General features: G+C 41.5%; 1 protein-coding gene across 1 annotated transcript; it reads right to left on the reverse strand.

Moving 5' to 3' along the window:
* Positions 1 to 3,518: 3,518 nt before the first annotated feature.
* On the reverse strand, positions 3,519 to 12,080 carry SERPINB1 (serpin family B member 1). The gene is made up of 7 exons (XM_058821186.1): positions 11,818 to 12,080; positions 10,310 to 10,485; positions 8,212 to 8,349; positions 7,302 to 7,419; positions 6,550 to 6,692; positions 5,701 to 5,868; positions 3,519 to 4,986 (listed from the first exon to the last, which is right to left on the reverse strand). Exons 2-7 carry the CDS (start codon positions 10,475 to 10,477, stop codon positions 4,585 to 4,587), a joined length of 1,137 nt encoding a protein of 378 aa, XP_058677169.1. The 5' UTR covers positions 10,478 to 10,485; positions 11,818 to 12,080; the 3' UTR covers positions 3,519 to 4,584.
* Between the last annotated feature and the right edge of the window lie 520 nt (positions 12,081 to 12,600).

Genomic DNA, 12,600 nt, shown 5'->3' on the forward strand with positions numbered 1-12,600 from the left:
GTTGCATGGCTGCTCTTCAAGCCAAGGATTATTTACCTTTTCCCTTCCTCCCTGTGGTAATTAGCAGCACTGGAGAGTGGCTGCTTCCTGCTCTCTCCGTGCTGCTGATGTGCATCTCTTTTATATCCCCTTATGGAAGGTCATCTCCTCTCTTTGAAGAACTCCACACTCCATTAGAAAGTCCATCAGGACCAGATGTACTCAGAGGTGAACATTTCCCATCCCTCCAAAACAGACCCAAGGCAAAAACATCCCTTTCTGCTCTTGGCAATTTATGCAGTCTCCATATGGGATTGAAAATGCTGCTTTCATAAACCAGTCTAGTGAAACTGCTTCAAAAGCACAAGATGAAAGAATGAAATTAAAATATCACAGAACACGTTTTCTTTTTTGTTTTCTGGCTTTTGACTACCTGAAGTTTACCCTGAGAAGCTTGCTGAAGGGCAAAAATGGATATGAATTATATGCTGATATAGTGGTGTATTTATTTACTCTTCATTTAAGGAAATGCCAAACATTGCAGTGTCACTAGAAAATTTGGATTCCATCAGGCAACAGTTGCTTCTGCTGTAAGGAACACCATCAAAATCCACCATGCCATGGTCTCTTTTTCTCTCACGTAAGTTGTGCCACTAAGAAATAATGTAGGTCATGAGAAAGGCCATGCTGTAGCCATTCCGTGTTGGGGAATTCAGTACTCTGAGAAACAAATTGTACTGATATAAGTTGTTTCTTCCAGTAGTAACATGCTCATGTGAGAGATATGGATAATCGTGACAGAAATATCAATTAAATAATTCCCCAAATTAGTTCCATTGCAAGATTTTTTTAGAAAATTACCTAATGAATATTGTTTCCAGCATTTAGCTTATTTGACTCTCACAGATAAAAATTTGGATGATACAGCTGGCAAGGAGTTGTTTTATATGAAATATTTATCTGAAATTATTACTTGAATTTTATTTTTCTTGTCCTGTTTTCTCTGCACAAAAAGTCGAAACCCTCAGTTTAACCTCTGGACTGCATTTTTTTCCCTTTTCTGTGAGCATTTTCTCTCATGTTGAGAGAAAAGCACTTGACCAAAATGACTGCATACCATTCTCCATGAAATTACTTTAAAATATAAGTGTTTATACAAGCTGGTTGTTTGAATTCCCATGTATCCTGAAGATACATTTTCTGGCTGCTGTGATGAGTTCATTATCTGAATTGCCAGCAGCTACCCTGCATGTTCAGCATGTTTCCAGACAGGATGTGCTCTCCAGGATTTTGGCTGTGGTTTTTGTCTTCTTTTGTTGCTAAGTAGTCTGGGGTTGCGTAGGCCTCTTAATGAATGTTATGCTAATAGCCTGCATTTAGATGGTACCACAAGATAATGGGACAGAACTAGCGGTTCACTACAGTAAAAAAAAAAACACAAAAACAAATAAAGGAAACCCAAACCAAAAGTGAGGTTCTGATTTCAATTGTACCTTTTTATCTCAATAGGTGCAAGACAAATGAACTGGTCTTATTTGTGTACTAAACCATAGTACAGTCAAATCAACTCAACCATCTATCTCCAAGACTTGATCAGGTTTATGAACTTTACAAGGATTTTGGTCATACGTAGACGTGTACAAACATTTAACAGCAAAAGTATAGCTACACATGCTCTGAATTAACTCACCTGTGTAAATTTATCATGTAAATTTATCTGTACTATAAAGTGACATAAAATGCAGAGATAACTGTCTTCCTTATCCACGCTATGGTATGTACTTCCTAGGATGAGCAATTTTAACTGTATGAATCAGACAAAAAGCAGACAGACAATTTGTGGTGGGTGGTGGTGGTTTTTCTGTTTAAATGACAATACCAAAAAGCTTTCCTAAGAAGTCTGTTAGCAGAAGTACAAAGTCTGGATTACTCATCAAAGCACAGTGAACAAATGTTTCTCAGAGTTTTGTCTTGTTATATAAAGGCTGGTCTGCTTGGGAGAGGCCAAATTGGAGGGGAAAATCCAGCTACTGTAATCCTTTATTTCACTGGAAGAAACTCACATGTTGTCTACTCAAACCAGCAGCCTGTTGCATATTGGTTTTGAACAGGGTACCCAAGTACTCAAGAATTTGGCAATACCCTCCTACGAAGTTTAACTGCAGGCAGGCTGACTTTTAATGTTGCATTCCTAAGGGTAATATAAACCAAAGATTTTGCAAGCAGAATTTTTTTAATGTGGTGCATGTGGATTTATGAATGCTGCTTTGCTAAGACTAAGTTCCTGATTTTATATTGAGACTTCTGATGTTTCAGTCTCTCATCTTGTATCTCTTTAACTCATTAAAATTACATTTTCTACCATTTTACTCAGTTAAAACAGCTTCTCAAAATTACCCTGCTGTGAACTTAGTGAGGCCTGTGTTCAATCAGTAGTTCTACAAACAAAATCCTTCTCAAGAGGATAGTTGAAGCAGCGTATTTTTATTTAGAAATGTGAATACAGATAGCATGCCAGTTTTCTCTGTTGGAGTCAGCCCTTGTCAGTCATTTGTTCTGACAAGAGCACAGGAAAAAAAAAATGGAGTATTAAGGAAAAACACAACTGTCTTATTGTGGAACATAAATTATGGGAGGGGAATATTGGCCAGTAGGGTTGCTGGGTTTTTTGAAATGTTCCAGTGTGAAGCTGATTTTGAGATTCTTATTGCTGAGATTTTGTTTTGTGCACCCTGTCTGTAGAAAACCAAACTTGTCTCATTGTAATTGAGTTACAGTTCAGTTACTGAATGCTCATACCAACACAATAAATACAGACAGACATCAGTCTCCTCATAAAGCTGATTTGTACTATTATGTGAGGTTTTATCTTTCTTCTGAATTGCTGCCCTAAAAGCCTTCAGTCATGTATCTTGCCTTGACTGAGTTTGTGCAAATAAATATAAGAATGTAATTAAAATAGAGTTTTTGAGCCTTGCTTTGGCAAACCCCATCTACAGCAGCACCAGCTTTTTTTGCTAGAATGCTGAAACAAAGCCCAGAAACTCAGAACAAACACAATATCAAAGTGTTCCAAACTTTTGCATGGGTTTTGTGCTAGTACTTTTAGTTTGCAAGGCATTGGGTTTTCAAAGCACTGGGTGCAGGGAGTATTGCATTCACAACTGCAGACTGCAATACACACTCTCCTCCGCAAACCTACCAGAGCCTTTGCAACCAGGTATTGCAGACCAAGATCTTGTGCCATTTCATAAAACCATGACTCTCCCACTCTCCCTGTTCCCTGTGGGGGTGAGCAGCTCAGCTTACACTTCCGGGGAAAGCTGCTGGTTCATGCAATTATCTCTTCCATTGATTAAGTTGGTATTCAGTATTTTCACCTACTCTGAACGACTTCAGACAGCCAGTTGCACCTCTTGTGCCAGTGGTTTTCTGTGGCTCTACTCTTCACACAGTTATTTTGGCACTCTGAAATACTAAATTGCATGCAAAAAAATTGCCATTTTGAACAAAAGTTTAGGTTAAAGACTTTTATTTGTTGCTTAAAGACAAGATTAAAATACAGTTTGCAATTATATAAATTATTGTGCCCCATTCAGAGCTTAGGTTGTACAGGTAAATGTTACAGTACCAAAGATACAAGCAAATAACCTCCAAAAATAAACACAGAACATAACAGTATGTAACTGGCTACCAGGAATAAGGCTGTGGTACAGTAACAGAGGTTTCTGCATAAAGAGGTAGTGGAAGTCAGCTCAGTAAATGCAGAATCATTGTACATAAAGAGAAACATCAGGTATTTCTTGCAGATCCTCCTCTGGGAAACTGAAGTATCTTTTGGGAATGACAGAGGTACTGGCCGGAATCTAATGTCATATTGGCAGCTTCTCAACTTTCTAAAAGGCACCTAAAATCTCTAATCCCTGAAACATTTTAACATTTAATTGAAATTTTAAAAATTCTCTTTAACTATGTCACCTGAAGTCTTACTCATTTTTTCATTCTCATTCAAAAGCTGTGTTGCAATTTTTCTGGCTACTAGCTTCAAGGGGTTACTTTTGTTTAAATAGCTTAATCCATTCTCTATTAATAGACCTCTCTAAACAAATGTTATCTGACCTTCTATTTCATGACAGAACTGGTTATACCCAGCTGTTTGAGACATGCCTTTTGGTGCCCAGAACAATTTTATTACAGTATTTTTGTAAAGAAAGGTTTTAGTGAAGGGATAGCTCTGCAAGAACAACCTAGTATTTATGCATAAGGAGTGACTGGATTATTAAGGAGTAACTGTGCATCGCAATGGGGAGCTGTAGACACACAAAAACCCATGTGAGGATGCAAAAGGCTGATACCGTGCTTTGAGAAATATGCATTTCTTCCAAGAAAATTTATTTCTACTCCAAGATTTTCCTTTTTCAATTAAAGACGATGTGAATCTCAAGAAAGAAAAATAAATTACTCCTCGTTTTCTCTGGGGCTATTTAAATGGAAAGGCAGAATCTCAGTCAAATTACTAGGAACTCACAACAGGAGGATTAACTTGTTCAGGAACAAAACTTTCATTAACAACAGCAGGAACTGCTGCAAATGCTAAGTTTTCTTTTATGGGGAAGCATATCTGCCCAAGAAAAGTATGCTCTGTGTTGGGTTGTGGCGAATAAAGAAAAGGAAAGGATGGTCAGCGTTGAAATCCTCTTCTATGGCCATGCAGAGCATAGCAATGCCAGCAGTGGCAGCTGCAGCTTCCGTGCCTTCCTCATTCACTTCCACAAAAGCCTTGTGGACAACTGCAGAGAGGAAGAGGTCACGTGCCCCTGACATTCCCGACAGGTCAGCCTTGCCACTGTCAAATACATCCAGCAGGCCCATAGCAGCTAAATCTGATTTAAGGTCATAGCTTTCCTCCAGCTTAAACTTTGGCAAATGCACGTGAACGTCAGCGGAATACAGATGCTCTGGACGCGTCCATTCCTGGAGCTTCTCTAAGGTAAGCTGCTTTTCCATCTAGAATTAAAAGGACAGAGAGCATTACTTATCACCAGTGTAGTATTTCATTTTCAGTAACATTTATGAGGCTTTATTTATAGAACACTGTATGAGGGTAAAGCAGCTATGCAAAAATGAACATATGCATATCTTTGATAGCCAAATAGAGATTAAACAAATACTATTTAAATTAGGTGGAGTCAGTGCAGTTTTTACAAAGTAAGGCAGACATTTGCTTCTTGCTGCAGTGTACAGAAGGGAAAATCATGCACTGATAGCAAGCCAATCTTCTTACTGTTTCATCTAACTAAATGGAATTAAAAACACATGACAAAAATCATGATCAGAAAGCTCAAAGAAGCTGGTCATTTAATCGAAAACAGTCTCACTACTTTATGGTTAAGAAAAGGAAGACTTTCAAAGCTACTGAAAGACAGTCATTAAAAACAAACGAACGAGGCAAGGTAATTCTCACAGTTAACTCTGTTTTCAGTCTCCATCATAGTTCATTCAGTTCAGCAGAGGACACATGAACACAAGCTACAAAATTAGAACACAACCTCTCTTCCTGATGCATTACATCCATTTATTCTTTATTGCTGTACTAGTAGAAAGTTGTCTAAAAATACACCAGATAGATCTGGTGCCCTGAGAACATGGTTCACCAAGGCTTTCATTTTGAATGGCCAAACTTAAAAATAATGAACAACTGCATTGGCTTAGATGGGTCACCTTCTGCAGCCCAGTGGAGTCCTCTTCAGTGTCATCAGGTAACAGGATGATCATACTAAGTTCTCTTCCATCATAAGGCAGCTCTAAAACACGGATCTTCTCTTCAGGGATGTATCCAAAATTAAATTTATTTTTCTGATACATCATTTTTACTGTCCTTCTTTCATTCTGAATGGATAAAAGGCACCAAAAGTAACAGTTAAGGAAATACTCATTTAAAGAACCAACAGAAGACAAGTAAGTTAAAACTGCACTTATGTAAACACTTATCCTCCTTTATAGAACTTTCTTCAAACTTGTGACTGCCTGTTTAATAATGATTCTTCCGAAGAAATAATGAGTTTGTATTATATTGGTTCTCCTCTGGCTTCTATAGCACAGTCCTCCCAGAAAACGAAACAGTTTCTTCAGACTGTTGTATGAAAATGTTAAGCCAACAAAGATCAACTCTGTTTAGCATAAAGCAGATGACTGCATACAGTAACTTGTAAAGCTGTTAACATAAGCAGAATATAGAACAAGAAGATGGGGCTTAATCAAAATGTCCTGTCATTTTAAGACTGCTTACCTATCATCACAGACAGTTCATAGCTGCTGATCTGCTGCAGACAGAAACCCTGCTAGGTCCTAAACCACAGGTGAGAATTGTCTCTAACACCGTTCTGGTAAGTAAGACAACAAATAGCTTGCTGAATATGGAAAAATACTAAAACCCATAAAAATAATTTAAATATTAATAAATTACTTTGTATTTTTAAAGTATTTCATTTGCAAGCAATGCTTCACATTACTACCTATATTGTTAGACCTTTTCATTAGATATATCCTACCAACACGTATCTGTATTACCTTATTTAATCGAAATGGTGCATCAGTGGTGTCAGCTTCTTGAAATTTCTCTGCCCAGTTTGCTTTGAAATAAATAGCATTCACCAGTACCAGCTTGGTCATGCTATCAACTGAGCCTTCAGCCAGCAGATCAGGGATTTTGCCTTCAGAGGCAGCAGAAAAAAGGGTCACAACAGAAGCATGGAGTAGGTTGATGGCATATAAAATATACATTGAGAAACTGATGCCATAGAAATATTACAAATATAAAACCAATCCTGTAAAAATGTGTATTTCAGTACCTGTCTCACTACTTCACCATACTTTTTCTTAACACACACTACTATAGCTTTTGATATACAGTGATTTGATGAAAATGTAATATTGTTAGTCTAAACTGTCACATGCAACTCATCTACTCCTCATACAAGAGATACACAATGCCCACATTAAAGAATACTGAATTTAGAAATACATATACAATATATATATGTGGATCAAGACAGACTAAGACAAATTCTCCAGTTCATATGTACATCTCCATGTTTAGCCATCTCTCCTGCATTCATGGCCTGAACACAAAAACAGAATGGAAAACTCTCAGGACTTATGGAACTGTTAAATGTCTTGCTTAGGTAATTCCTGGTTCTGTCCATGCATCAAATGAGCGTCCCAGGGCAGAATTAAACTGTTTGAAAGACAGCACAGAATAAAGCTCATTCCTTCTCCCAGTACATCAAACCCTGCCAGTTATTAACAAAAAATGAATTTACCTTCCGTTTTCTCCTCAACCCACTGATTAATTTCTTTCCTGGCTTTATCACAAGCCTGAAGAAAATCAACTGTAGCCAAGTCAGCTCCATATAATTTCTGTGTATTAGTCAGGAAATCCTAGATTTTGGAACGATAAGAATAGCTTTCACTGCATGCAGATAAAACATCTAATTACTAGGTAGATAAGGTGTGCTCAGATTATCACCAACTCTGAGATGGGGTTCTAACAGTGTGTTGCTTGGGGGAATTCTGAAGTTAACAGGTTTTTTTCCCCACTCTTAGAACAAGCCTCATAGTACACCAGCCATGTCTAGAGCTGATGTGGTGCTTACTACAGGTGTTGCAATATTTACCTATCATTGTCCTGAAACAGGCTCAAGCACAGCTGGGATAAAACAAAACTTTCCAAAACAGCTGAAGAAGGACAAAAATATCACACAAAGTTGTAATTCACTGGCAAAGAGCCATGTTGTTAACCATATGTTAAACCTCCCAAATAAATAGTGTTTTCAAAAAGATGGAAGTTATGTGGTACTACTCCGATGAAAATCCTAAAAAGCTGATTGCAACAGGAACAGAACTGGCTGCAACCTAAAAAGCTGTTTGCAACAGAGTGGGATGTCATGATAGTTACTGTAAACTAAGAACATAGACCAGTGATTCTTCTCTTGAGGACAAGAACAGCAGAAGTGAACAGGAACAGAAAAGGGTTTGCTGTGTTACACCTTCAGGTGAGAGGCACAGAGGCTCACAGCTATGGAAATGCACACAGCAAGTATTAAGCACTTTTGTCAACTTCCCAGAAAAATTTAGAAATAGGCTTGGAAATAGTTCTACTTCATAATTACTCAAGTAGCTCACTTTCCCCCCAGATCCCAGCATGTGCCATCCTGATGTGCACCACTGTACCTGCAGAAAGCTGTAGGACTTCTCTCCAAAGAGCCGACTGGCCAGCCGTAAGAGATAGGGAGCATTGCTTCTGTTTATCTCCGCTGTCATAGCCTGGAATCCTGAATGAACATCTTCAACTTTGTCAAGGTGAAGCGTCTGAAATAAAAAGTAGTGAACTAGCTGCTGTTAATACTGTCTTAAAAGAACATACTGTGAATCTGCAGGATAGGCCTGATGCAGCAGGGTAGGACCCAGTAGGTAGGCTGAAGAAAGAGAAAGTAAAAGCTGGAAGCTGTGAAGAGACTTCTGTAAATCTCAAAGAATGAGTCAAACTGTCCCTCAGTGCTATGCTGACAATGTCAGCCACTTGTATTGTGATCCTGGTTTATACACAGTCAGAGCTCAAGCTCTTGATCACAACCCCAAGTCCTGTCTGCATTTCTGCGGGCCTCTCCTCTGTGGGCTCAAGAACTTGTTCCCAGGTGAGGAATCAAAAAGAGAGATGATGCCATGGAGACTCTTGCTTTCTTGATTCCCCCTTTGGCTCAAGGAGATGTGGGGTTGTATATTTTCATAATATACACAAGTGAGATATTAAGAAAACTTAGAGCAATTATCTTTTATAATTTTTTGAAAATGTAACTTCATAAATACATATACATCTCATATATATGGCATATATATATGGCATATATATATATATATATATATATATATATATATATATATATATGCATATCTCCTCTTCCAGAGGCAAGCTGACTGGCCAGGGCTTGAAGATATGAGAGCAGAAGCAGAAGCTGCCAGACCTCATGGACAGAGATGGCTACACCAAAGCAGGGAAATTAATATTCAAATTTAACCCATGTGTTTGTTTCCCAGGAGTGATTGTGATTGTGCTGTGAAGGAGTGATTGGAATCAAAGAAAAGCCTTCTCTCTCTCACTGGGTTTTTGGTCAGGCTTTGCCAACCACCTCAGTACAAGCTGTGCTGTACAGGTGCATGGCTGAGCAAGAACAACAGAGGCAACCTTACAATAGAATTATGATCCCGGAAATAAATATTTTTGTCCCTGCAAACATCCCTTGACAATCGCTAATCGCTCCCTCTTTAATTAGCACTGGGTTCATAAGTGAAGTATTATGGTACAGAAACATGCCCTGTTGAGGATGACTGGGCTGAAAGACATTTATATTCCCCCCAAGTTCCTTTTGCATGATTTGTGCTGTCAGTAGGTTTATCCTAGGTGGGGCTGTCAGTCTGATTACATGAAATACGTTCAAAGTCTGTTTGAACAAGTAGTGGGGAAGTAATTCTATTGAGTAAGCCCAGCAACTCAACAGTATAAAACAGTCCCTCCTAAAGTCCAGAATACAAAGGTGAAATTATTCATAGGCAAATGCATGAGGATGACTGCAATGAGGAGACTCCCACACCTTTCTGCAGGCGTAACCAGGGTGCAAAAATAACAGTGACTGAGTCCCTTCCATGACAGAGGTTTCAGGAGAAACTGGCATGTGCCTATGTGCACTATTTTTGCAATTTTTAAGGTTTTTTAAACTATCCTACCTACCCTAAAGCTATGGTAAGGATAACCAGGGAGACTTAGCTCCTTTGAGATATCTGAGTGCCTGTTAGTGAGAGATTGATGCTTAGCATCACCAAGTATCATCATAGCTTTGGATATAAAATTATAGAATGCTACTGTGTTTTTTACAAAAACACACAGAATTATTGAAATTGAACATACCATTGGTGATCTTGTGTTGTAAAGTAATAGTCTGTCAAAATGTCTCATGAAAACTCATAGATCCCTGCTGCTAGAAATTATGATAAATTTAAAAGGAGACTGACTAATGTAATTAGTCTCTTCTGTCAAGAATTAACTACTGAAATTAAATTAACAACAAGGGCAGTAGAAGATAGAGACAGAGGGCTCTGGAGCAGGGTAGGCCAAGGGTAACTAGCTGCATAGTCTGAGGAAAACTGAGTGTGCATGACAGAAATCTTGTCCTGAACAAACAAAAACACCCTCATTTCATCTTCTCTCCTCTAAAACACAATCCTTTTTAATGTAAATAAAATAAAAAATTAATGACCATTTTATTTTACTAACCTTCAACACCTGGGCTTCTGTATTACCTTTGGCCCCCAAAAGGACCATGGCCAGAGCAGCAGAGATACTGACAGGAGAAAAGAAGACATTTCCTGTTGGGTTGGCCTCACTAAATCTTCTGAGCAGGTCAAGTGCAAATCTGCTGTTGGCAATGGACAGGTTCTCCATGGTTATAGCTGAAAAATAAAACAGCTGATAAGGACCCTGGGAAACATTCTTCAAACACCTTGCCTAACCTTGTGTGACTCACAGAGTAAAGACTGGATTGAACTGGATGCAGCTGCTTACAGAAACAGCAAGAATATCGTCATCAGTGTACCTTATTCTTAAATAAAAAATCAGTCACATTGAAAAAGCAGGGGATTTTTCCCATGTTAATTGTGTGTTCCGACCTTCCTTTACATACTAACTTTATAGACATTAATTCTAAAAAATTCCTTTCATGCAGATCTGAAATTGAAAGTATATGTGCTGGTAGGGTTGCAAAAACCCCTCAGCCTCACAGACCCAGCACAGGCCAGGGCTCTCCCTCCTGCAGCATTCCCTTTGCTCCTCTATAACGCACAGAGGACATTCAAAGTATCTATTCAGGAACGTGCAGACACCTCTCAGTGACCCGCCTGCCTTCATGCCGCAAATCCATGTCCCTGCGCGGTGCCAACCCTGCCAAAGGCTTCCAGCACGCTTTCAGCAATGGAGAGCAGAGCACCGCTGTCCCCTGCGCTGCCGGGATCACGGAGCTGCCTGCCCGCCGCATCCAGTACCACCGGGGCTGGGCGGCCCCAAGGGCTCGGGCACGGAGCCCGGGTCCCGGGCTGCAGGTGACCTGAGGGGACCCGAGCGATGCACAGAACAGGCGCAGCGGCAGGGCCGGCACTGAGCAGCGATGGGAGATGCTCGGGAGCAGGCTGAAAGGCGCAAGGGCCGCGTCAGGCACCAAACCCCAGCCAAGGGCCAGCGGCGGCACCGCTGGATGCTGCTCCAGCTTCCTGCCCGCCCAGCTTAGAGCCTGGCTGCTCTGCGCTCGCTCGCAGCCCGAGTCCCGGTTTGTTTCTTCCTCTCCTCCGGACGCAACTGCGTGGAGGAGTTTACACTAAAATTTGGATGTTTCCTGCACAGACTTTCTACAGCAACTGCAAATCATCACTATCGGCTTCCTCCATGCCAGACAGATAAACATTGTCTGGCAGGCAGCTTTGCGACGTACTTACCGAGCTGTAGGATAAAGACAGACCACCGACACCCCTAAAAGCACCCAGCCCCGAGCCCCCAGGCGTACTTTCACTTTCGCTTACCCACCCCTCACTGCGCACGCCTTCCCCCAACCCAGCTGTCCGACAGTGCCCACCCCGCTGCCCGAGAGGCGCCCCCCGCCCCGCGCAGACCCCGCCCGCCGAGGCGGACAGGAAACATTTCCCCTTCTCGTCCCGCTCCCGTCCCTTTCCCGTGGCAGGGCGGAGGCAGCCCCGCGGAGCCCCAGCGCAGCCCAGGGCCGCCTGGCCGCCTACCTGCCGGGCAGCGCGGAGCGGGCTGCGATGCGACGGGACGGGCCGGGATGGGTCGGAAGGAGCCGAGCGGCGCAGTGACAGCGCAGCGGTGACAGCGCAGCGGTGACACCGCGGGGACCCCGCCGGGGCGGGGAGAGAGGGCGGGGCGGGCCGGCAGGTGTCACCCCGCGGCCGCTCCCGCCCGGGTGTCCCCGATCCTCCGGCGGAGAGAAGAGGCAGCTTCGGGAGAGGGATTGACCAACAACCCCACCCTGTCCCAGCGGTAAGAGATCCAGGTGTTTAGACCCATGGGGAAAGCGCACCCCTGCTGCCCAGGGAGGCTCCTCTCTGCCTTACCATCCCGTGTCTCTCTTTACACTCATATTTTATAAAGTTACCTCACTTTTTTCTTTTTTTTTTCAATTTCAAAGACAGTAACTGCATTGAGGAGTTTTCTGTGGTTTATCACGATCTTTGTTCTCCATCAGTATTTGGAACATCCCCAACTATACTGCCCATATTGGCTTCAGGTGCACAGCCCTTCAACTGCAGTGTATGGCATGTGTCCCGGTGACAAAAGTGTTGGGTCTCATCCCTCTCCCCTGCACATAATACTTTTGTTTGCTTCACCTGAGACAGCTGGGTTGCTGTGCACTGAATAAAGGATAGGCGCATCTAGCACCTTTTGGATAATGTCCACCAAGCCTTGACGTCAACCTATGCAAAAAAACAAGAAGAATCATTGCAGTGCTGGCCAGAAAAAAAATTGTTATCTAGGGAACCCCTTGGTATCCTTTGAAATAC

The sequence above is a fragment of the Ammospiza caudacuta genome, chromosome 1 (genome assembly GCF_027887145.1).
Source record: "Ammospiza caudacuta isolate bAmmCau1 chromosome 1, bAmmCau1.pri, whole genome shotgun sequence".
In the NCBI taxonomy this organism is placed as follows: domain Eukaryota; kingdom Metazoa; phylum Chordata; class Aves; order Passeriformes; family Passerellidae; genus Ammospiza; species Ammospiza caudacuta.